The 25950-nt window shown below is 44.6% G+C and overlaps 1 protein-coding gene across 1 annotated transcript; it reads right to left on the bottom strand.

The window, feature by feature from the left end:
• Window positions 1-539: 539 nt before the first annotated feature.
• Window positions 540-25443, bottom strand: YBX3 (Y-box binding protein 3). Its single transcript, XM_074825731.1, has 9 exons — window positions 25032-25443; window positions 21298-21361; window positions 19531-19564; window positions 14492-14581; window positions 13738-13860; window positions 7198-7292; window positions 2275-2446; window positions 1511-1611; window positions 540-1065 (listed from the first exon to the last, which is right to left on the bottom strand). The coding sequence occupies exons 1-8, from the start codon at window positions 25270-25272 to the stop codon at window positions 1546-1548; spliced, it is 885 nt and encodes a 294-aa protein (XP_074681832.1). The 5' UTR covers window positions 25273-25443; the 3' UTR covers window positions 540-1065; window positions 1511-1545.
• Between the last annotated feature and the right edge of the window lie 507 nt (window positions 25444-25950).

Raw genomic sequence — 25950 nt, 5'->3', positions numbered from 1 at the left:
CAAGTACTCTGCTCATTAACACAAGATGCACAGGTACAGATATTTTACTGGTTTCAAATAAGGAAAAGTGGAGAGGCTAATAAAACATACTGCTGTTATTTGGAATGAAAGCTTGAATAAAGTGGGAGTTACTAAGCCCACTTTGAGCAGAGGACCCTCAAAACTTGGATTCTACTGCTTACAGGACACAACAGCCTAGCAAAACAGATGGGGAAAATACCCCAGTAACCCCCTCCAAATACCCCAAACTCCTGCCACAAGATGTTAACAGAAAAACACAACCATTAACGGCATTTCAGCCAGAAGAGCAGAGGGGACAGAGTAGGTTATAGCTCTACTGCACAACTTCTTTGTGGAAGTTTTGGATTGAAGTAACCTAACCTAGCCATATCCTTGCACATATATCATCCAGCATGGTTTTAGACAAGATACATCACATACTAAAGAGGCAGCTCTCATTTTCACATACAAACGCTGACGCATCAAGATTAAAATAATGAATTATTTTAAAAGTAAACATGAACAAACATACTGAAACGTTTTTCTTTTTGGTAGTTGAAATCACTTTTATTTGTGAGGAACGTCACCCATGCTGCACAGTTTCAAATAGATCTTACCAAGGAAAGCGGAAGTTTCTCCTCCCCGTGTCCTGCAGTGAACAGGAGTGGCACAGAAAAAAAAAAAAAACTCACACCTGGGAGGTTTAGCACCAGCATCCAATAAAAAAAGCATTTGATTTCAATTTCAGTTCTTTGGTTGGGTTTTTTTTCCCTTTTCAGTTTGATACCAAAAGAAAAATTGAAAAATTCAATACTAGCGAAACAGTGAAATTCTAAAAAAAAAAAACCCCACAGTTGCTGTTGAAACTGGGGAGGTTGCTCTTTCTGAATCTCGCTCTCTTTCTCTCTTCATGCATCTATCTTGCAGGCGTTCCCTGGATCTCAGCTGCTGGTAAATTTTTTTCTTTTAAGTTCTGATGTTTCAAATCTTCACTTTAGTCATCACTGTTGACAATTTATTGCTTGTGTTTCTTTGGTGTTACTTTTAAGTTGTATTTTAGGACACCTGTTGAAAAGCCAAATTTAAAAAAAAGGCAGTTTAAGTTTTCATTTTCCTGTTGAAGAGGTGAGATGTCAGGTGGAGAGGGAGCTGTTATGATAACAGACAGGATAAGCATGACTGGCTTATCCTCTCATAAGCTGAGAGTACGGTATCTTCCTAAAGCAAAACATTACTAACACATCAGCAGATGCTATTGCTATACAGACCAGATAGATCTCCCTGAAAAATCAGAACTGTAAAGCAAAGTCTACTTTGTGACAAATACAAACACAGAGGCGGAGGAGAGAAAGAGAAAAGCAGCAGACTGTTCTTGGTTTGCCTGCAGGGCACTCTCAGAAGTTATGATAAATACGCAGCCATACATAAGAGGATGTTCCCGGAGTCCAAGTCCTAGAAGCATACACAACGCTGCTTCAGCTGGAGAACAGGAGCTGTCTATATTCCTTACCTGAGGGATGGTAAAGGTGCCTAGGGAGCCGGATGTTACTCAGCACCACTCTGCTCGGTCACTGGAGCAGGATTTTCAGCAGGTGTTTCAGTCACCTTTGTCTGAGACACAATAAAGCTTTGTTATAGGCAAAGACTGACCGCCAGCCCCTTCCTCACTTCTGTGGTAGGGCCAGCATAACCCAGGTTTTAAACTAATCAAGACAAATCCTCAGAAAAAAATATTAACTATGGGAAATACACTAAAGTTTAAGTATTACACAGCAGATAATGTCAGGGAACTACCTCAAGTACATATAGAATGAGAAGGTCTTTCCTCATTAAGGTAAAAAGAAATAATCTGTTTATAAACAGTTCCCTGAAATCATCTGGTTCAAGCATGCAGGTCAGGAAATGGATCTGGAGCTTTCAAATCCAACTCTTCTACTACATACAGACTGAAGGTCTGCGGAAACTGGAACACACAACTGTTCCTCTCCACTTCAGAGATACCCGTTACAGTCTGGCCCCAAACAAGAGCTATCCAGAAGCAACCCCCATCCCACTGATGGTCCCATTTAAGACAGGCTGCTCGTTCTCAAAGGTCAGAAGGAAAAGGAATGAAACCAGCTACCTCCAGGCATCAGCACTTTGGACTTGGCCATCAGACTCCTCCAGCACACCAACACCACACTTGTTAAAACTCCCACAGGACAGAAGGTCTCGAGCACTCACCCCATCAGAACTTGGTCTCTGCCACATTCTGCCAGGAGCGTGCTTACTTACCTCTTTCCCATCCTGAGCTGGAGCGTTGGGTGGACGAGGTCGACGCCTGTAGTTGTATGGGCGCCTATACCCACGGCGAAGTGGCTGCTGGCTCATAGCATTGGCCTCATGGTGGTTCTCTTTGTTTTCAGCCTCTCCAGCCACCGGGGCAGGGCGTGGACGTGGCGGCCCTCTGAACAGGGGGAGAAATAGGTGTTAAGTATGAAAGAAGCCTGAGAAGGTTAAGCTACCACAATTTTAGCCCAAAGACCTCTAACCAAGTACCACCTTTAACAATTTTGAATGCTAGCAAACCATCCCTTTGGAGTTTGGCTAGCATACAGCTGGAAGGGAAAGACAAGCAACCTGGGTGTCTCTTCACTGTCAAACCTACATCAGCATATTCTACTGTCTATCTGACAATAAAGATGTCGTTAGCCCATGGGAATTACTGGCTAGGAGAAGAAACAAGCCAGTCGTGGCCTCACAGGCCGATTCTGCTAAGTTAGCCTTGGCACAGCCACACATGAGCCCAGTCCTATTCACAATTAATGGTGCAATCCCTGGGAAGCTGTTTCACCTGTAAACCATTCCTGGATCTTGGCTCTTTCCCTTATGTTGCCCCTCCTGGTCATGTAAGCATAGCACTTGTCTCGGCAGGCCAGTTAGACCTCATTAACACTATCAAGTCCATGTTCCTGAAGTACGCAAGAGCATTTCATCCCATCTCCAGTATAAACAAAGTACGTTTACCAACTGTCAAAATGCTGCTGAAAGTGATGACAAAGTCACTGCCTACTATCTAGTTCCTATTAGCTGGTTTAGTTAATCCACAGCTATCTAGTCCCAAAAGCCAATTTAGCTTTTCCAAAGCAATCTAACATAAAAGCACTAGTGTCACTGGATTTAGTGCATGTAAACGTAAGCAATACCTACCTGTTAACTCAGACAGAAGCATTCCACACTCATACAGGATAATATATCATACCTCTTCTAGGAAGAATGCATCAGAAATGCATAAATTCCTGTTAGCCATGGGCAAATTATCCAGCTTGTGATTCACTCACATGACATGCAAAAGCTCAGGTGCCTCATTGTACTTGGTGTGGTGCTGTTCCTGACTGCCCAATGCTAATGAAGACTTTCAGGAATAAAATTTATTCAGCTCATACTGATGCTGCTAGGTATTACTCCATTTCCCACAATCCTAGATGAGAGCCAACTTTAACACAAACATTCACAGATAGAAAAGCTCGGGTAGAGGTGGAAGGCTTGTGGTTCTAGACCCAGCATCCAGAAGGATAGATCCATTTTGCATGGAACAGGTAGTCATTACAATTAAGGACAAGATTGTTATTCCTATGAACTTCAGCTTCTTGTTGCTCTTGCACTCTTATTTACATCTTGCTATTTGCTTTTGAACAAACATGCATATGAAAAAGTGGGAATTGCATCCATTTCATAGTTATCTCGCTAAATTCAATGTTGGAACTTGACCTCTTAAGCTAGTTGATAGAAAGACAAGATGAAGAGGAGCAAGTGAGTGGCAGACTAAGACAAATCAGCTCCTTGAGAGCAGGATCATAGACTGGCTTGGATTGGAAGGGACCTTTAAACTTCATTTAGTCCAACTCCCCTGCAACAAGCAGGGACATCTTCAACTAGATCAGGTCCCTCAGAGCCCCGTTCAACCTGACCTTGAATGTTTCCTGGGATGGTGCATCTACCACCTCTGGGCAACCTGTGCCCGTGTTTCACTATCCTCATCATAAAAAAATTATTCCTTACATCTAATCTAAATCTACCCTCTTTCAGTTTAAAACCATTACCCCTTGTCCTATCCCTACACTCCATGATAAAGGGCTCCTTCCCCATCTTTCCTGGAGTCCCCTTTAATTACTGAAAGGCCGCAATAACATCTCCCCAGAGCCTTCTCTTCTCCAGGCTGAACCACCCCAACTCTCAGCCTTTCCACACAGGAGAGGTGCTCCAACCCTCTGATCATTTCTGTGGCCCTCCTCTGGGCCTACGTCTTTCCTGTGCTGAGGACCCTAGAGCTCAATGCAGTACTTCAGGTGGGGGTTTCACCAGAGCAGAGTAGAGGAGGAGAATCACCTCCCTTGGCCTGCTGGCCACACTGCTTTTGGTGCAGCCCATGATATGGTTGGCTTTCTGGGCCGTGAGCATACATTGCCAGCTCATGTCCAGCTTTTCTTCCACCAGTACCCCCAGTCCTTCTCCACAGGGCTACTCTCAATCTCTTCATCCCCCAGCCTGTATTGATACCAGGGGTTGCCCCAAGCCAGGTACAGGACCATGCAGTTGGCTTTCTTGAACCTCATGAGGTTCACATAGGCCCACTTCTTGAGCTTGTTCGGGTCCCTCTGGATGGCATCCCATCCCTCAGGCATGTCAACCACACCACTCAGCGTGGTGTCATCTGCAAACTTGCTGAGGGTGCACACGATCCCACTGTCTGTGTCACTGATGAAGATATTAACCAGTACTGGTCCCAGTATGAACCCCTGAGGGACACCACTCATCTTCATTTGGACATTGAGCCGTTGACCACTACCCTCTGGATGTGACCATCCAACCAATTCCTCATCCACTAAACAGTCCACCCATCAAATCCATCTCTCCAACTTAGAGAGAAGGATGTTGGGGGGGGGACCATATCACAACGCTTTATGAAGAACACCAGTGAAAGTAATTCAGTGTTTTATTTAATTTGTCACTCATTCTCCAAGATAAAACAAGTCACAAGAAGCCAAGAATCTGAGTGAGCTTTTCCACTTAAAGGAATTCAAGTAAAAAAAAAACTGAGGCAACAACTCAAAAGGTATGACAGTCAGAGGACTACTATTTCACACTGATATTTTTAACTGCATCAAATTCCTCAGCTATGGAATTGTTCCCTCAGTGTAGAGGCTGGAAGCTGGAGCAGCCATGTCAGAACTAAGGCTGGAAAATGAAGAAAACAATCCTATACTGGCCAGTTTAAGGTATGACTAACACAGATGACTCGGCAACTTACTTCACATTTCTCCCTGGAAAGCATCAATGTTCATGTGAACTCCAAGGGATCTTTACTGAGAACCTAAGAGTGGCCTACTGGGTCTTTAAGTGTCCATTTTTCTTAGTTTCACAGATCCCTAGGGAAAAATAAGGGCAAGGAAACCTACTTCCCAAATAGCCTCCCAGCCTCCAACTGGTTTCCACACTGGGGATTTCCTGAGCCAGATAGTTTGCCTATTTAGAGATATCACAGTGGTGTTCTCTTCTAGTTATTAGACCAGTCCCCCCCAAGCTCATGCAAGCTTTTAACATCACCAACATCCTGTGGCAAAAAGCTCCAGTAATCTGCTGTATGTATAATGACCCGAGTCAGCAACCTGAGCATGAGTCAGCAGGGCACTGCTGCAGCAACAAAGGCAAAATGGATCCTGGGCTGCATCCACAGAAGCATTAGTAGCAGAGCGCTGAACATCCCACTCTACTTGGCACTGATCAGGCCACACCTGGAGTCCCGTGTCCAGTTCTGGTCCCCACAATTCAAGAAGGAGCAGACAGACTAGATACAGACCAAAGGAGGGCCAAGATGATCAGAGGGCTGGAGAAACTGCCCTACAAGGAAAGACTGAGGAAGTTAGGTTTTTTCTCCCTGGAGAAGAGAAGGGATAGGGGGAACTCACAATATTTCAGTACTTAAAGAGCAGCTGCAAAGAGGAGAGAGGCTTCCTTTTCACAAGGAGCCACACTGAGAATACGAGCAACAGGTACAAGTTTCACTAGGAGATGTTTTGGCTTGATATAAGAAAGATTTACAGTGAGAACAATCAGAACACCCTCCCCAGGAATGTGGTAGAGTCCCCATCACTGAAGGCTTTCAAGGTGTGATTGGACAGGGTGCTAGATAACCTCATCTAGGCTCCTTTTCCCATGAAGGATTCAGCCAGATGATTTTTTTTGAGGTCCCTTCCAACCTGGACTGTCCTATGAACCTCCCTTTGTTTTTCACTATGTCTCCCATTTCCTTCATTTGAAGGCTCCTCGTAGTGTATTCTTTTATCAGAAGAAAAAGCAAAAACAATTTCATCCATCCTTTCCATGCTACTCATTATTCTGAGGACCTCTATAATCTGTATTCACTTGTTTCTTCTCCCAGCCTCAGCATCATTAGTCACTTCTCCTCTTCAGATTATTTTCTGGAAGCTCTCCAGTCTCTTCAGCACTCCCTTTCCCCAGAAGTTCTAGCAAAAGTCACTAATAATCCTAGTCTGTTACCTTCTCCTTTAGGAGCCCTTGAAGAACCTAAAGTTTAAATCTTGACTGATAGCTATACCCTCCACTAGCACAGGATACTACAAGACAACTATAATGCTACCACACAATCTAATGGCCTGGAAGTGACAGGATGCAGAGGAAAGTTCAGTACCTACAAGTAGCGCCAGTGCATAAAACCAAGCCTGAGTGACATGTGGGACTGAGCTGGATGTGCACAAGCTACTAGTCCAGAGCTGAACTGGAGTCCACAAGCAAAGTTGTAAAGCACACCCTGCCCCTGCAGATAGTGGGCCTAGTTGTCCCAGACCAATTGGGATTTGGATTCTTTGCTTGTCCAGAAAGAGTTCAGCTGGGAAGACACAGATCCTGCAACTTGCTCAGTTCAATGTGTTGCTCAGTTGTGAGAAGTAACAGGATACAAAGAATTCTTCACTCTTTCTTGACCTATTCCTGGCTCTTAGCACATTAAACAAATTCTACAGTTATTTCCTTATTCCTGTGGCTCACCTTTCTCTTAGTAATTATAATGCTTCTCACTGCCCCTACCATTTGCATACACATTAATGCCAGGGGATACAGCTTCCTGCTCTTAATGACGCCTGTACAGACCACAAAAGCATCCAAATTTAATGATGAGCAAAGGAAAACTGTACAAACCTGCGATAGCGGGGACGATACGTGGGATTCCTATGGACTTGTTGATGAAGTTGTCCTCCTTCTGTGACCCCATCCTTGATTTCTCCCTCACCACCCTACAACCAAAAGAAAACAGAAGACAGAGTTAAAGGTGAAGTGTTATCTTATTTCACAGGCAGTGTATTAACTATAAAGCCCAGTGACCTGAACAGAAGTTCAAAGACACTGTATCAGTACAGAAACACCAGCACATAGGGTAAAAAGCAGCAGCAGATACTCAAGAGTTTAATTTGGGCAAAGATAAGAGTAGGACAGAACAAAAGCCAATCATGCTGCCCTTGTTCCTCAGAGTAACAGACTAAGAAGCTGCCTGATGATGCCTCCTCCCTGTCTGCCAAGAAAGGCAGAGAACCTGACTTCTCTGATGTATATGAAAGTGCATTTCAAGACATAACACATCTACCCCTTACAAGGCAGTGTCATAGAGAGGCAGCTGTCGATCAGGACACTTCTGAGTTTGGACACGAACTGAAAGACATCACACAAACTTGCCAGAGACCACTTCTGGCTTCTTTCTACACAAGCCCCATTCCACTGAGAACTCCCACAAAAACATGAAGAAATTTAAAGACAGAATAAAACTGTACCACATCATGTCAAATACAACATTTTCAACCTTTCAGGGATGCAGCAGTTATCTTTCCCTTTTAGTTGTTAACTGATAAAGCTGTATTTCAGGTTTTTTTTCTGAGTTTGTTGTTTATTTGTTTTGTTTTTTAAATGCCAGCCATCAGTAATGTTTGTTTTATTAAAAATTATTAACCATTCCCATTACACTATTCTTTCCTTTAAAAGAAGGAATTTAACAAGGCATGGACTTCTGTTTCCAGATCTTCTAGATCTGATCCAGCAGGAAACAAAAGCTATTGCTTCCTGACAGCATTTCAGTAGTCTACACTAAGTTTGACAGGTCTCCTTCCAATTTCACACAGCTATTTTAACTACCACCATCATATTTTAACTGGCAATCTTGGGTAACTACATGGGCAATGAACTTTTCCTTAGCTAAGATAACATGATGATTAGCATTTAGAAAGGCTGGACTGCTGTAGGTTCTAACAAGAAATCTTGGGGAATTAAGTGAACCTCAGTGACCAACCTGGACAATCTTCTCCTCTCGTCACAGTAAAATACCCTCCAAATGCATTAATAGTTTCAAGCACTCTTCGTAGCTTTTGAAGTTTCAAAAAAAAAAACCAGAGACACAGCCTAAAGGCAACTGGAGTATTTCACACACTGCACTTAGAAATAGCTGTATCAACTATTCTTAACAATGACAGGCTCAGCTGCTGAGCAGAGAGAAATCAGAATTCAATTAAAAAACACTATCATAAGTACCATTATCTGTTATGTTCTCTCATGTATAAAACTGATCGGGATAACTAAATATCAAGAGGAACTCCCACCGACTAAGTGGATAGTAATAATAGGTAGCATCTGATAGCAGTTGAGAAGTACCTGAGAGACTCAGAACCCAAAAGGAAAATTACACTTTCAAGTTTACAACAGCATTATACTACTTATATCTACTTTGCAGTACCAATCTGTCCTGTTTGTACAGAGATGCTTTGTACTACATAACTTTACAGTTTAACAGACCTGTGATGTGTGGTCAGAAGCATCTCTGACAGTAAGGTAAGAAACAGCACTGCCACTATTGTGTGCAGCAATAGTGATTCAGAGCTCTTAGGATCTGCCTTTTGTGAAGCAAGCACCTAATGCTGCTCCTGCTCTCACTCTTCCTCATGTGAGAGCTGGTAAGGCACAGAAACAGAAGAGAGCATGTGAAGGGATAAGAGGATGCAGAACTGAAACAATCCTGAACATATTCCAGCATAATCACCACCTCTCTTTCCCAGGATTGGAATCAGTACTCAGTTCTACCACTGCAATCCAGAAATACAGAACCATGAAGGCCTACTGGGTCTTGTCTGAGGGGCAAATGTGCCAGAAGCTAACACTACATCAACCAACCTAATTGTAGGGAGGGGCACGCAACACTACTTTTCATCAGCTCTCCTATAGCACTTGACAGTCAGCATCATTCATAACTCTTTAAAAGGCAGCACTGAATGTTTTTAATGGCACAGCCCAAGTCCACTCCTCCCTACAGAGCGCTGCATTGGAATCTCAGATAAAAGACTCCAACTTCTGTAGTGACGGAAAGAATGACTAAGCCTGATGAAGCATTACTCGAAAACAACGCAAACATTTTCCTATTCATCTTGAACTGAATGTTGCTATGTCAGTATTTTAAATAGGTTTGGTTTAAACAATCAGTTGAAAACAGAGTAGCAAAGCAAGTTAATTGCTTAGCCCAGAAGTCCCAACAATTTCCTGCATCTTCTATAGTATCACAAAAATTCAACACATTACATTAGTATCACTGTCAATTGACCTAGGTCTATTGGCCAGATATGAAGTATAGTTCCAGAATAAAACAGTCATGCTGTCAGAAATTACTGAAACCGATGCAATTTGAAAACAGAACCTGAGCTTTGAGGTCTTGGTACCTTACTGATAAGTGTATTCATTTATTAGGAAAGTTTCATTTGCACTCTCTTAAAAGCACCACACCATATCTAGCACACACATGATCCTGTTCACTCAATCTCCCCCACGGGAACCTTCCAACTCTGCTTAATACCTTCCAACAAAACATTAGGTCACCCTAAAGGACAAGTGAATGAAGCTGGCCTGCTGCTTTCTACATTCTCCTCAGGAGGCGAAAATAGGCAGGCAGGCTGTGATTCCCCATGAAGATCTCACAGATTTCTCTAACCCTGAAAAGGTACAAAATTTTATTGCTGTCCCCCAAAGAAAGGTTTTATAAGCATTAACTGTAACTGCAATGAGCTTTTTACCCATCTGCTTCCCCCGATTTCTTCATTGGTTCCTGTATCTCTTCAGATCAGTCACTAGCTTTTGTGTAATACTATTTATCTTTTCAGGTTTCTTCTCTGTAAGAAATAGCATACACTTCTAAAACAGCTCTCAAACTATTTAGCTTATTTCTCAACTCACTTATATAGAGGCTTCTTCTATTAGTAGTACACACAATACGTATGTGAGGGCATCATCCGTTCTCAAGGTTACTCAATGATTCATTGCCTGTTCTAACATTCTGACTACAGCTCCATGCCACGTCTATGTTGTCACAGTTTAGTGAAGAGTGCAGCCTCTTTTCTGTAGTAGATACAGTTAAGAAATTTCTGATATGAACAAGTACTTCCACTTTCCACAGAACTCTCCATGAAATCCAGACACAGTTCCACTGGAGCTGGTTAAACACCTCAGATTCCTCAAGGTTCTCTTCACTCTTGAGAAATTCACACAATGTGCTCAAAAACAGACCCAGTAAGTTACACACAGAATACAGGCACATTGGAGCTAGCATGGCAAAAAAAGGGTAGCCTCTTTAGTTGGCCTAAAACCATGGCAGTAAGCAAGGATAAATCAACTCTTGATGCACTGTAAGGCTGGACTGGAGTTGCTAATAGACATCATTAAGAGTTCTTGAAAACCTATAAGGCCACTATGTCAAAAGTCACCCCAACAAATAAAACAATTTTTTTTCAGTAAATATAGGATTGATGACATGCTCAGCTGAGCTCTGGGAAAACCTTTCACCTCTGCAGCCTAGTAGATCTCTAAGCATAGCAGGCCTGAGACCTTTTCCTTCAGGTGTGCAGCAGGAGTTGCCTGCAGCTGAGTAAATATCCTTTCAGCAGACACAGCCCCAAAGTGCCATACCATCAGCAAATCAAACTTGTCCCAGAAATATCCTGCAGGACAGTTAGCCAAAAATACTTCAAGTAGAGAGGCACCACCTTTCATGCACCTGTTAACAGGACCATACACAATAGTGTATGTGTATTGCTACAGCTCACATACACTGCTACCTTTCCTCCCCCTTTACACATGTGTGAATAGAAGGGAAAGAAGAGCCCTTGTTAAAGGAAAAGGATATTAGAAAGAAGCATCTTCCTAGATGCAGCAGACAAGCAGTTTCAGTGTGAAGAATGTGTTAACTGATGCAAGTGAGAACTCTCCAGAAGGAAATACTGACCACTTCAGATGAGGATTCACTCTACTCTCAACTGATCCATTAAAGCAAGCACACAGGGGATGACAATATCTGGACAAGTTTGAGTGCTTTCACTGACCTACACTAGGACAACTTCAGGGACAGTCCCTGCAAAGACCTCCTTAAAGTAGAGCTTCGACCTGTTCAGGCAACGAGTAAGTGGGTGGGTAATAAGGCCCAACAGAACTGGCTGTACCTCAAACTAGCTCAGAACACAAGAAGGGTCCACTGCAACATGCAGAAAGTTGAGCAGGCACAGTAGAACATCAACTTTGGCTGGACAAGGAACTCCTGACTGAGCTCAAACATGGAAAGGAAGTATCACTGAAGTCCTACACATACAAGTCTATGAGACTACACAGGATACATTTGAGAGTGCTAAAGGGGCTGGCCAATGTCACTGCTTGGCCAGTAACATCCTTGAAAGGTCACAGCAATCATGGAGTTTGCTTTGTTACTTGTTAGGGCGGCATGCTAAGGGAATGGTGATATAACGTCTTGAATGAAATAGAATTTGCTCTTAATTTTAACAGATGATACCAAATCCAGAGGAGCAGTCAATGCATTGACATTCAGAGGATACTCAACAAGCTAAAGAGAAGGACCAAATCTCATGAACAATGGGAAACAGTGAACACCCAGGTTAATGTCCTTTTGTAAGTTATCATCTACAAGTTTTGAAGACTGTAATTCTTCCAGGGTGAATGGTCCCCGAGAAAGAGCAGTATGTTTTAGGTTACTAAATGAGAGATGACTTCATAGGACATCAGGCACCGGTCGCACAACAGCTAAGGTCTGGTACCCACACCAAATCAGTCTGGGAACTCAGATATAAGCAAGCCAAAGGAAAACAGTGATATCACAATTTGTTCCTCTTGTGTACATCTTCAAGTACGAGGATCCAAGTGCATTAGTGTCACACGCAAGCCAGATTTTTAGCTGCATGAGTTTACATTAGACATCCAAGAGAACATGTCCCAGCATGAGTACCCTGAGACTGAATGTTCCCCATGCACAAGCTGGGTCTCACATTATCACTCTTCAGGCAGAAAGAAACAGCTGCTTTCCATACCCAGCAGTACACAGGGTTGTCTAAGCCTTGATATGTCTGATCATTTAAAATCTGAAGCAGCTCCAAGGCAACACCAATACTACAAGCTAAAGCATTCACTCCCAATAAAGACAGTTGACGGAGATTTTCATCTCAGGAGAGCAAAGGGAAACGGAATCAATACTGGAACGTAGCTGGTTGATGAGCTAACAGATAAGACGTGAAACATCAAAAAGCTGAACAAAACCAAGTATCCTAGTTCTTTGCCACTTGGCATGAAAGCTGAAGCTACAAACTGTATCACCACAAAAACAAAGACATACCCAGTAATAAGCCATCAGTTACCAGCACCAACTTCTAGCTGTCTTCAAGGGAGTCAGAACACCTTTCATGTATTTAAGGCTGAGTGGTGTCTAGCAGGATTAAAGACAAGACCTCATGATAGCTAGTATAAACAGCTAGGCTTTAAGGAAGGATTTGACAACACTTGTTCTGTTCACCCCCATGCTGTCAACTCTGTAGAACAAGATGAGAAGAGAGTTATATTGCTTGGGCAGAGACTTCCACCAGGGCCTTCATACTGGATCAATCACACATTTCTGCAAGTGATAATCACAGACTCAACTATTAAAGAAAAGATAAGACTGGAGTATGTTCCAGGTTGTCAGCTCGTTCCAGGCACCAATTTAGCACAAGCACAGTGTGGATAGGAGTACTGCTAGAACTACAGCCATGTACCTCATACTTACTTCTCCCTCTGCAAAAGCTTGCAGGGAAGCTGCTTAGGAAGACTTGCAGATGTTATGAACAGCAGTGCATAGCTATTTTAAAGAAAAAAATGCATTAACTCTACACTGAACTGCTGTAGGCAGAGGCCTATGAAGGGATGACACATGAAGGTTTCAACTAGTTGGTCAGACTACTACCATGCCATGCGTTAAGTGACAAACTTCTAAACAAATCCAGTCTTCCAAGTAACCCTTCTGAGCTATGGTTATGCTATTTAGAGTAATATAAATACTTCCCCTTGCTTCAAGTAAAGGGCATGGTGAACCACTTAAGTGTCTCGCTCCTTTGTGTTTATTCTTCAAACAGACAGATAACTTAACAGCCAAAGAGATGCTTTTAACATATTCTACAGAGGAAAAGCCAAGGAAAAGCCTACAGGACACCCAATAATAGAAAGTATCAGTATCAACAATGACATGCTGGAAGAACCCAGAATATTACTGAGGAACACTCACAACTTAGTTAAGCATTGACAGCTTACTATATACCGGTGCTGAACCTGCAGTTCCCTTCTGAGAGGATCAGAATACTGCTGAGGAGGTAGGATGACCACAATTAAAGAAACTAAACTTACACTTCGAGGTGGCCCACGGCGTCGGCCAAAATAGCCACGTCGATAGCGGCGCCGGTCTGCAGCATAGCGGCTGCCTTCTACAGGGACTCCATCTGGACCAGTGACATTAGCTGCTTCTGCACCCTAAAAGGCCAAAAGAAAGTAAACCAGGGTGGTGTGAGAAGAGAACAACCAGCTACAGGGAGAAGGTGAAACAGAAAAGAGGCTTTTTTGCATCAGTTCCAAGCTACAGAGATTCCTTTCTCCCACATAGCGCAAAACCAGTTTTATTCTCAACCCCATAACCAACAGTTACAATCATGAGTTAAGACCCTATCAGCCAGGATTAGTTCAGAGGAAAAAGAAAGAAGGAACTGATTAAAAACAACAAAAAAAATCAGAAAACTCAAAAAATTGAGAAAGTAGAAGTGCAAAGAACTTGAACGTTCTTACAGTTAATAAGCTACCAGACTCCAAGACAAATTCTTCAGGGCAATGTATGCCTCAGTTAATGATCACTGGGCAAGCTGTAAGCTTCAAACACTCTATCAAGCAAAAATTACAGATTCTAGAAGCACTAGGATGTAAAGTAGAGTTTTGATACATATCTAGAAATACTTCTTCATGGAGCCTTTAAAAAAGAAAAACAAACAGATCTTCCAGGGATTAACACATTAGACAAAAACACCAGACACACAGCTAAAGTTCTGTGTTACTCCCCACTAGAGTGATGTTAACTGTTGGACAACACCCCTAAATCTCCATAATCTCTCACCTTCTCTCCCTCGACCACATCAAATTCTACAGTCTCTCCATCACCGACACTGCGCAGATATTTCCGTGGGTTGTTTTTCTTTATCGCCGTCTTTAAAGAAAGAAGATACAGAAAAATATATTATTTTACCATACTTATTATCTTACACATTCATAGCCCTGTAGATAAGGGAAGGACAGTATTTTCCTGCTACAATCCTAGCCCTACACACCAGATCAGTCACCACACCAAGGTATTTCAAGTACACAGATGTCTCTTATTCCACAGGTCCTCCAATACTCAGTCAAGGTTTACTCCTTTCTCAGTACTTAGGAGTTTGTAAGTCAGCTGTTGTCCCAGGATCCCCTCTGTCAAACCTACTAAATATCCAGATCATTACATATTTCTGTACAGAGTTCACAGCGAGCGTTTGGTCTCCTGCAAGCTGTACCAAGGCAGCTCCAGCAGCAAGTGACACCCATGCTTCCATAGTGATTAGGAGACCTTTAGACCATCTACAGAGAATTTAAGACCAGGAGCATTTCTGTAGAAGATGGCATTACTACAGGGTATCATAGCAACTCAAGAGTAACTAGAGAAGAATTACTGTAACTCTGGTGTAACATAAATAAGCATTTTACCTAAGCACTGTAAAGGAGACCCCCCCCCCAAAATTAGGTGAGTCCCTGAAGAACACAGGAATGGTACCAAGAATAGACAACCACAGACTTAGTCATCTCCTAGATGAAAACCCCAAAATACTATTAACAACATGGCTTCAGATCAAAACCAGCTGACAACCTCCTCAGACTCACAGGAACACTCAAACCGGGAGCAATTTTCAGCCTGTCAACTACCAATGCCTTTCACTGTGGAGTATTTCTAAGATTCCACAACAGGCAGTTAGCAAGAGAAGCTACTGTCTGTTCAACAGGTAAGGGTTCACAAACTGGAAGAGGCCAGGAAGAAAAACTCAAAACCAAAACACACATTGTACAAGGCAATCTAGTAGCCAGATTTTTACTGAAGTTCTCATAGACTATTAAAGACCAATTCACTTTAAATTTCTTGATATGGGCATGTTTTGTCAGCATGAAGGAGGCAGATGCAGATAGAAGCACAGCACAGACAGAAATACAGGGCACAAATCTGGCTTAAGAAATGAGATGCAGGGCAGAAACTAAAGAAACCGTTGTCACATCCATCTGCAGTTCAAGAAAAACAGGCAGAATGAAGATCTGTTGAGTTGTTGCCTGTGCATGGCAATTATATTCATTCAGTCAACAATAGCCCAAGAGTATTTCCCACTAAAGGAAAAGTTCTAATCAGTTTAAAGTTGATCTTGACCAGTTTAGGAAAAATATTCTCATTGCTGCTGAATAGTCCCCTTTGTTTCAGGCAGTAGGCCAGCGTGTCCTTTTAGCCCTACATTTCGCCACACCTTTCCCTGTACCCTGCAGCGTCCCTGAATGGCTTAAGGAAGAATGCAAGAGTCTACACATTACTGCTACCAAAGCAAAAACAACCCAAGAGAGGTTTTTTTGATACAGGAAGAGAATGAGCTGCTCAAGTGAATTCTTTTGGGAATTACTTCAGCCAACAGAGACTCCCACCATCAGCTGAGACAGCTTTGTTCACTTTCTGCTGACCTGTTAGTGTAACTGCCCCATTTCTAAAGTCAGCTGGAAGTCCTAGCTTCTCCATAAATGCTATATATCAATACTAAAATCATTATCTTCACTGCAGATTAAGGGTTTAATTCTTTCACTACCACTTGTACTGAGACAACTGACTCAAACTCGTAAGACTCGTGCTCTGCATGACAGAGATGTCAACAAGCTGCATTTCAAACTCCTTCCCCTTCCTTGCAAGTGCAGAGGAAGAAAGGACTACAGGATTTCTTTTCAGCAGAAGGTATACTTAAAAATAATGAAGCTCCTCAAACATCCTCCAAGGAGGGTATGGAAGAAATTCAACAGGATTCCACATGTTCCATTCCAGCTTTATGGACAGAAACGTCAAAAATTCATATTTTTGCAATTGAATAACCTGCCAACAGGAGATAGAGGCTGCCACACAGTAGGCTGGGGCTTGTTTTATAAAGGCAACCAGGAACAATTTTGAGCAAGTCCTAGAATTCAGAGCATGAACTCTACAGCTTAACTACTTACTACTTCAGCTGCAGGTAAACATTGCTGAAATAAGCTTCTAACAAGCCTAAGCTCTAAGCCTGATGAAAAGACTTTTACTCTGTATATCCAGAGGGGAGAGAGCACAATTTTCCCTGTTACTGTTCACCAGCATCCTGCAGGCTCCAGCTTCTTTGATTCAAGAGACAGATGTTTTGTGTTAACACAGACAGCACTCAACAATTAAGACAAAGCCTTTCCTTTCCCAAGGGGACAGTGATGAACAGACAGCTTTAGGAGTCTTCAGAGCTATTGAGTATTTTGTTTGGAAGAGTTCTTTCCATACCCTCATATCACCACATCACATGCACATCCAGCACTGTCACAGCAATAGCCATGATTTGTTACACTGCTTACTGGTGCACATACACCAAACTGTGCACAATGAAGACAATCCAGTGAAGAAAAAGAAAGACCTGTGAAGCAGAAGACATTAACTCCTCCTCACTGCTTGTTGATTCAAACTATGCCTAATTCAATTGGACTTCTCTGCCTACTGACACTTTTAATGGTGTTAAATTGCAAGACCCTCCTCCCCCCCAGGCACACTCCACCCCACAAGGTGGATCAATCCCTACTGCTCACACCACCTCTAACTGACACAGGTGCCCTAGACAGGACCTCGCATGGCCCAACCAAACAAGGATGAAAACAAGATGAAGCAGGTGAAGAACTGCCCTTCCCCAAAACACCGCTTGGGGCCCCTGCAAGACAAAGGGTTAATTCAAAGCAAGCCATGCATGGCCTAAAGAGAAAAGCATTTTAATCTGTACTAGGTTTATAAATAGCATCCAATAGTCAGACACCCAGCGTTAACCCCCATTCCAATCATGAGATCGGCCTGTCCCCTCCCCGCTGCGGATGCACGCAGGGGAGGCAGGGAGAAGGCTGTATCTATTCAACTAGGTCAGCCTTATTCTGAAGGGATTAGGCATGTAATCCAGCCCCTGCCAGGACGGGTGCGAGGAGGAGGGGCAGAACTGGCACTAACTGTGGAGAGGGAGCTCGCAGCAGGATGTTTGCTTACGCCATGGATTTGCCTCCCTTGCCGGGCGGCCCCATCAGGAGCTCTGGCCAGAAAGCCCCAGGCTCTGGTAGCGAGCGCATTCACGTACAGGAACAGCTTGAGATGGAAGAACTGAGGAACATCTGATTGCAGCCAACGCAGACCAGAGCTGGAAGCATCTACTCTGCCATGCACAGCCTACCAAGAGGGTTAATCAGATGCAGGCTTGCACGTGATGTGGTATTTCTGAAACATCAGGCCAGTTTTGCTCAGTGCTCGCTCCAAGAGGATTTCAGCCACAGGAGATGGCAAATAAATTCACACACGCCAGTTTACATTTAGGTGAATAATCTTCTCCACAGGTGAAGGAGACAAAACAGCACAAATAGCACCAACTAGCTTGCTGTTGACCTTCACTGGCTGGGTCTCTGCAGGCAGCTTTCCCAAGCAGAATAACACTGATCCATGTTATCTGTTATCAGCACAACCACCATTTTCCAGGATATCTTTTCTCACAGGTCTCAAGACCTCGTTTGTCTTCAAGGTAGTTTTACAGTGTTGCCTATCCAGAACATGTTTCTTACTAGAACTCTTCCCACCCTCCTCTGGACACACTCCCATCAGGCTAACAGAGGCAGTTTCTGCATCAGCACGCACACAGCACACTGTCATTAAGGAAGGAGAGTCACCATTAGAAACTGGTACATGCAGCGAGAGCTCTGGCTCCAAAGTCTACCAACTGAACCCAGAATGTGTACTGCACACACTCCCTGTCATCTTCACTCATTACAGGCACCAGATTTATTCCCTAACAGCTTCATCCATTTTTGGATAATGGATCTACACCCCTTGACCCAGAGAAACCATTATCACAGGCTATTTAGTCATGAAGCCACAGAAACTAAACTAACTCTCAATGTTGACCAGCATACTTAACACAACTACATAACCATGTATCCTCATCCTCTGTGACCAGCTCTGAGCGCAAGTTTCCTCGTTACATTTGATGGAAATACTGCTACTTATGCCACAGAGAAAGCTCATGCTTTTAAGGATCACAAGGGCCTGCAGACATTTCATATGGGACAAGCTCCAGGGGCAGTATTTCATTTTCTGGTGAAGTAAAAGTCTCAGATGATGCAAAACCAGATCTAAGCCAACTAATCAGTTTACATCGCATGGAGACAGCATCCTCCATCTTCCCATTAGTTGCCTGCGACCACAGAGTCACAGTATAAACTTAGAACAGCCTAGTGACAGTTCAAGGGAAGCTAACCAATGACAAGCCGCTGGGCAACCTCTCTCCGCTTGGGCACACTTGGCACAGAGCCTTCCTCCTTCCTAAGAGCAGCTGCCTCATGCAGCAACAGCTGATGGCAACCAGGCTGGTCAAGAGCCAGACTAGATCACTTTCTCTCCAATACCAGAGAGGGCAGACAGAACAGACCTGCAAACGAAGAGGGTAAGAAGAAGCAGAAGGCACAAGGAGCATGAGGAAATGGTGGGGAAGGACAGACAAGTAGGAAGGTATTTAACAAAACAGAGGAGTCATCTCCCTGAGGGAGGGACAACTGAACAAAACAAGACACACACCAAAAAAATCAGAAAAACCACTTTGGTGCTCAAATCAAGAGCAGCCAAAAGAAGGTTTATAATACCTACTCCTTCAGTAGTTATATCTCCAGAGAGAAGGAAAACACACCCTAATATTCCTCCCTGAAAATTCCAACATACACATCCATTCAAGGTATTTGTGGTAAATATTCTAAGGAGAAGCCAGGACAAAGTTGGGTGAATGTTTCAGGAAGCTACATTAGAAGCCTATCATAGTGCACATCTCTCAAGTACAATTACTGCTCTCTTACCTGATGAACAAACACATCTTCTTTGGTATCATTTCTGTGAAAAGAAAGTGAGAAGTCATAAGAGTTTAGACTAAGAGACTTAAATAGAAATCCCTGACTTCATAAGTGAAACCCTTCTTCCCCCAGCCTGTAGTACATCCCCTGGATTCCATACATTCTGTGTAAGTCTATGCTACCAAGACCCTGCTCTGAATTTCCAGGGTCATATGCTTGACAGCAGAAAGGCCTCCCCACCCTTCAGAAGGGTGAGGGGACAGGGGGAGGTTCTCTGTAATCTTTTGGCAAACATTCAATATTTTGTTTTGACATTGGCCAGAGTTAATGACTGGACTGCTTGCCTTTCACTATTTCCCCCCCCCCCCCCCCCCCCAAAAAAAAAAAAAAACTTCCACAGGGGCTGCAACCTGAGCTGTTATCCCAGAGGTCAAGCCAGACTATCAACAGGACTGGCCACAGCTGTTAACAGAGCTCTCCTTTCAGTGAAACTCAAAGCAACCATGCACTGGAGGTGTTAGGGGAGTCCATTAGAGGGGGACCCAGACACGAAGTTGACTGGATTAGGCCAGCCAGTTCAAGCTTCTGCACGCAAAACATGAACACAGCTCTGAGATCTTGATTCTGTGTTCCCATACACCAGAAGGAGCCTAGATCCTGCTGCTTGTTCACTCAATTCCTTCTCTGCAGAGGGAACAGGTGGGTCAAAGAGTTTGGGAAGATAATACATAATCCAAAACTTGTTGCACTGGACTGAAATAATAGTAGACTTCAGTTTAGCAAGAAAGCTAACAAGTTATTACAGCTGAAGGCTCTCGTATCAACTGCTATGAAGGACTTCAAGAGTGCTTCCTAAGTCAAGCTTTTCTTCTAAGCTTACATAAGACTGGATAGTAGTCTCCAGAGACTGAGATTCATACTGTAGCAGAACTGTCTTCAGATCCATGAAACGGGGCTCTTCTGCCCCTTTCTACACTATCCAACTTACCCAAATCTACCTGCTGTGTAACAGTGCAAGGACTTGCAGGACAAAAATAACTTGCTGGGAATGTCGTCTGCAAGACAAGCATTCACCATGCAGGAGCCTCATTCTTCATAAAGCACATAAGACATTTATGCTCCTCAACCCCACAGATATTCCAGTCCTTAAAGCCAGAGTTTCCTCCAGTAACTTGGAAGCGTATGTCTTGTGCACCTAAGGTTGGAGTGCGATCAATGTCACCTAAAGCTATTTGGCTTATCGATGCCATTCAGGGTTTTTTTCTTCTCCTCTAAACATGAACAAAAGATAGAGAATTTCTGTGAACCCAGGCCTGGAGTATCTTCAGTTAGATGATATCAGAGAACCTCAATGTGGTCAAAATACCTACTCTAAATACAAACAGTTAACACTTGAATTTTTTATCCTGAAGTATTTCCCCTCATCCTCTAACACCTTTAAAAAAAGACAGGCAGTCAATGAAAGCCCATAGAGCTCACTGAAGGTACAGTATGACTAACATGAGAAACAAGTAACAGACCAAATTTGTAATGATTTGGACCCTTTCCATTTTCTCCCCATATGCACAGCCTTCGATGGAGGAGGGGGGAGAGGGGGTAGAGTCCCCCAAGATGATATCCAAGTCTGTTGAATGCCTGGCCAAATCCGGCCATCAACAGCATGAACTTGCAGTCAGGCCCTCAGGTCTCTGCTGCAATTACTAACGCATGGCCTATTATCTGTACCATGAGTCTTAGTACAGTATAAACAGGACTATCATAATTTAAACATACCTGTTGATAAAGCCATATCCATTTCTGACATTGAACCACTTGACTGTGCCAAGAACTTTGGTGGCTGGAAATAAAAAGTTAAAGTTACTCTAAAACATAAGGAAGTACAAGAATGTTACAAAAATACTTTTATACCTACACATGAAGCCACAACCAGACCTGTTCCCTTAACACTCAAGGTGTACCTTCATCTCTTCAGTTTATACTAACACAGTAGCAGGAAGCAGGGCCTTAACTTGCTGTTCTTCAGCCAAGAGTTTGCTACACAGCATCTAGAATTAAGTCCAGCTCTATTTTCAGAATTGGCCATTCATCCCTTCTATTTCTTATCCCAGAAATGGGCAGTGAAGTTGAGAAATCCCACTGCCATTCACCAGCTTTCTTTAGCTTAGCAGCTAGACATGAAGCACAGCTGAAGGAAGCCATTTAAAAGTCCCCTCTTTCACTCAGACTTATCCTTTCTTCCTTGGAAACCAGAACTGGCCAAGGAAGCAGTATCACACACCATGCGACTTGCTCAAGTGGAGAGGCAGCACACCCTTACTTTGGGCAAACTCTTTCTTGCACTGCCAATACCACTGTAACCAAAAAACACACCACAAGATGTTATTTTTTCTATATTCCTACTTCTAGAGATCTTCTATCATTTACCAGCTACAAACTGACCAACTTTATGTTCCAAGGCTTCTAGGATCAAGACAAGCTCTTGTCTCACCCAACACCAAAACAGCATCATACTTAGAAGCCATACTGCAGTGTCTTATAGGATCTGGCGAAACCTGTTCCTCCAACATATAGGAACGTGTGGGAGGAACTCAACAGCGATGGAGGTAGTTCAACCTCTCCTTCCCTCTCAGCAATTGGGTGGAGACCACAAACTTGTACTTTTCAAACTGTAGGAAAGGGAGAATTTTGGGCTCTAGACTTTAATAGATTTTACTTATTACATAGCATGACCACAACTATCTAAGCAATCTACCCAGTACTTATTTGAAAATGGTCTTGTCACCTACAGATGACTGCTTGTTAAAAGCCTTACATATGTTTGGGGGGTGGGAGGAACCCAAGAGGCAATTAAAAGGAAAATAGTCTGGAGATAATCTCCAGTTCAGAAGTCCAAGCCAGTCTGCTAGAGGCAAGAACAACACACTGCAAATCATTGCCTTCATCTGCTCCACACCTGCATTATTCCCTAAACATCCACGAGGAGATGACAGTCCTAGACAGACCTTTGGTCTCATGCAGTCTTGCCATTATTATATACCCTTCTCCTTGCCTGAATACAGAGCTAAAGTAGGAGTGCTTGCTGATAGCAGTCCATTGTGGTACTGATGCTGTTATTGGAAGCAGTAACAGGCCATTTCTCATTGCACTTTTAGAAGTGAAGGATTTGGTCTCCTTTAATACACTTTCTTAGCAGAAAATGTTCTTACTTCGAAGACTGAGACAGTTACTAGAGAAAAGGGCTCTATCTAGTGCAGCATCCATTCCCAAGACTTCTCATTTACAGAGCTAAAAACCCCAAGTTTCACTGCTTAGCACTGATTCAGTAACAGTTGTCAGCATCATTTATAGTTGTGTTTTTAAGTGTAGTTTCACAGGGGCATCACTAGGTACAGACACTGCTGCCACAAAGACACTGGCTACACACAAGAGCTCACTGCACTAAGACAAGTCAACAGGGGAAGGGGGGCGGGGGGGGGCACAGAAACAGGTGCCAATGGCACATGCAGGTTTTAGCCTGCTTTAAGAAACAAGGCTAATACCACTGATTCCCTCACCATCATCCCTTCCCTCCCCCACAGAACAGCTACCGAATCTGCTGGCCTATTTCAATCAGATTAGGGAGAGGGTGAGAAGCCCAGGAAGCCTGACAACAACCCTCAGAGAAGTCAGAAAGCTGGTGGAAGGAGAGGTGGTCAAAACCCACTCTGTGTGGCCAGCCTGCTGCTGCTAAGTGGACATCCACACACAGCTTCAGAGCAACATTGCTCCTTTCACACAAGCTGCCAGAGACCACAGGCGAGTCTCCAGTATATTCCCTAAGACAGTGTACTGGGAAATACCATTCCCTACCCACACTAGTCCTACAGTCTCCCCTAAGCATTACCACAGGGGAGGGGAAAAAAAGAACCTCAGACACAACAGCGTGATGCTGACCATCCATGTGGCCATGGTGCAGGCATTGTTAAGCCTGAGCTGTCATAGCAGGGAGATCAGTCAAGGAGGAGGGCAAGCCCAGAAGAAACCATGAACAGTTTTATTGACAAGTCAGAGAAGGTAATTGATGTGATGACAACTATCCCACCAGCAAGTGAAAGCCCACATATTCCTACAAGATGCTGTACTCTGAGGCTATCAGAGGAAGCAATCATCAGACACTCCTACCCGTGACAAAATAGCCTTTTCATTAGTTTTAACAGGGAAAGCCAAAACTTCCTGTGACTAAGAGAGAAGAGAAGGTTGACTAACTTTAATCCTTATTCCTAGAACTCAGACATTTGGATGCCCTGGGCAAGCATCACACCTTGCCTCTAACGTGATCTTTGCAAGAGACTTAAGAGAACATAATCACAAAACCATTAACAGGAACATTTGAGGTGGACAGGAACATAAGTCCCTTTTCAATTAGTTTTACCAATGATCATTTTCCTTTCAACTCCTGCTGGCCTAGCCATAAGGCCAGTGTGCAAAACTATCACCACGGTGGTTTTCTTTCCCTACTTAGACAGGAAAGGCACTTGTGCCTTTGGTCTCTTCTCCCCTCTTCAAGCAATAGGTGAACATAAAAACGTTACCAATAATGAAACAAGCCATGTTAAGGCAAGAAGCAGCCAGACACACCAGCTCTGGATGTGCCTTGACCGATCACTGACAAATCAGATAACAGAACAAGGGAAAAAAAAAAAAAAAAAATCACGCGAACTGTACCTCCAGTTTCTGTTTTGCTAGAATCCTTCCTACCTCAGCTCCAGAGAAATCCTTTACCTGGCTCCTCTACCTGCTGCAGCAAGCCCTCAGTCTTTCCCTTCAGAAGACTAGGCACTTAGTGAAGCTCAGGACTCTGCACTTAGTAGTCAGCCTCAACTTGGCTTTTACTAACCTCTTAAAATCACATAAACAGCAGATCCCTATTTCAACTGCACACTGAAGTCTTTTCAACAGGTTGATCCCGTTTAATCACGATAAAAAAAAAAAAAACAACCAACACACTAACTACGCACTGGGCTTGAGCACAGAGGGGGCAACTTGGCATTTTGCTTGTCTCTTTATTGATGAAGTAGAAACTAAAAAAAAAAAAGAAGCCAAGACACTAAACCTAGAGGCATTATGAGAGCAGTATAGACAGAGAAGCTGTGCAAAAAGACCTTATGATGAAAGGGGGGCACACAGGGTTTTACCAGCAACCCTTTGCCAAGCGGGGATGCCCATCAACATGGCTGCACTTCACGCACTACCCCGCCCGGCCCCGGAGAAGCGCCCGCGGCCGCGGGCGCTTCTCCGGGGCCGGGCGGGGTAGGGGAGGAGGAGGAGGAAGAGGAGGAGGAGGCACGGCCGCCTGCCCGGAGCGCAGCCTGACTCACAGCCGCGGGAGGCGGCGCGGGGTGGGGGGGGAAGCTGGGCTGGGCCCCGGGCGGCGGCCATGTGCTGCCCCCCCCCCCCCGCCACCACCTTCCCGGCTCCCTTCCCGCCGCAGGTGCCCCGGGAAGTTGGGAGCGGGGCCGGGTACTCACCCAACACTTTCTTCTCCGTCTCGGCGGTCGTGGCGGGGGCGGCAGCAGCACCGGCAGCCGCCTCACCCACAGCCGCGCCCGGCGCGGCGGCGCTGACGGGGCTCTTGGGTTTGGCGTCCGGGGCGGCGGCGGCGGCTGCGGCCGGGGGGGCGACGGTGGTGGCGGCGGTCGTGGTGGTGGTCGTGGGGGTGGCCGTGGTGGGCGCCGGGCTGGCGGTGCTGGTCTCCGCCGCCTCGCTCATGGTGCCTGGCGGGAGGGCGCTGGGTGGGGGTGTGGGTGTCCCTCGGGCCCGCGCTGGGTCTTACTGCCCCCAAAATGGCCCCGCCGAAGTTTTAACACAGTCAGCGGGGGACGGCGCCGGCCCTCGCGCCGCCTCATTAGCATTTAAAGGGGACGCGCCGACGTGGGCGGGCGGAGCGGGGAGCGGCTCCCCCCACCCCTCCCTCCCTCCCCTCCCTCCCCTCCCTCCCCTCCCTCCCCTCCCCGCGCCGGGGCGCGTGGGACGACACGACGCGACATGACACGACACGACACGACATGACATAACACGACACGACGTGACATGACACGACACGACACGACATGGGTGACGTGGGTGAATGCGCCTCTGGCCGTTTGTGCGTGCGCGTCTGTGCGGATATATACGTCTCTCTCTTTATATATATATATATATATATATATATGTTGTGTACGTGCGTAAGCCGCGCGCGCGTGTCCGCGGGGGCGGCGTGGAGCTGAGCGCTGCGCGTGTCCGTGTCCGTGTCCGTGGGCACACGCCACCGTACCCCTGCGCACGGGCGCGCCGCTGCGGGGACGTATGGATCACATACACAGCTGGCACGTGGGAGCGCGGAGAGACCAAGCAGTGGGCCCGGACCCACGGGTGTGTGTGTGCCCACGGGTGTGTGTGCCCACGGTG

This window comes from Strix aluco, chromosome 5 (assembly GCF_031877795.1).
Source record: "Strix aluco isolate bStrAlu1 chromosome 5, bStrAlu1.hap1, whole genome shotgun sequence".
NCBI classification, from domain to species: Eukaryota; Metazoa; Chordata; class Aves; order Strigiformes; family Strigidae; genus Strix; species Strix aluco.
Note: the sequence above shows the minus strand (reverse complement) of the source record. Positions and strands in the feature narration are given on the sequence as shown.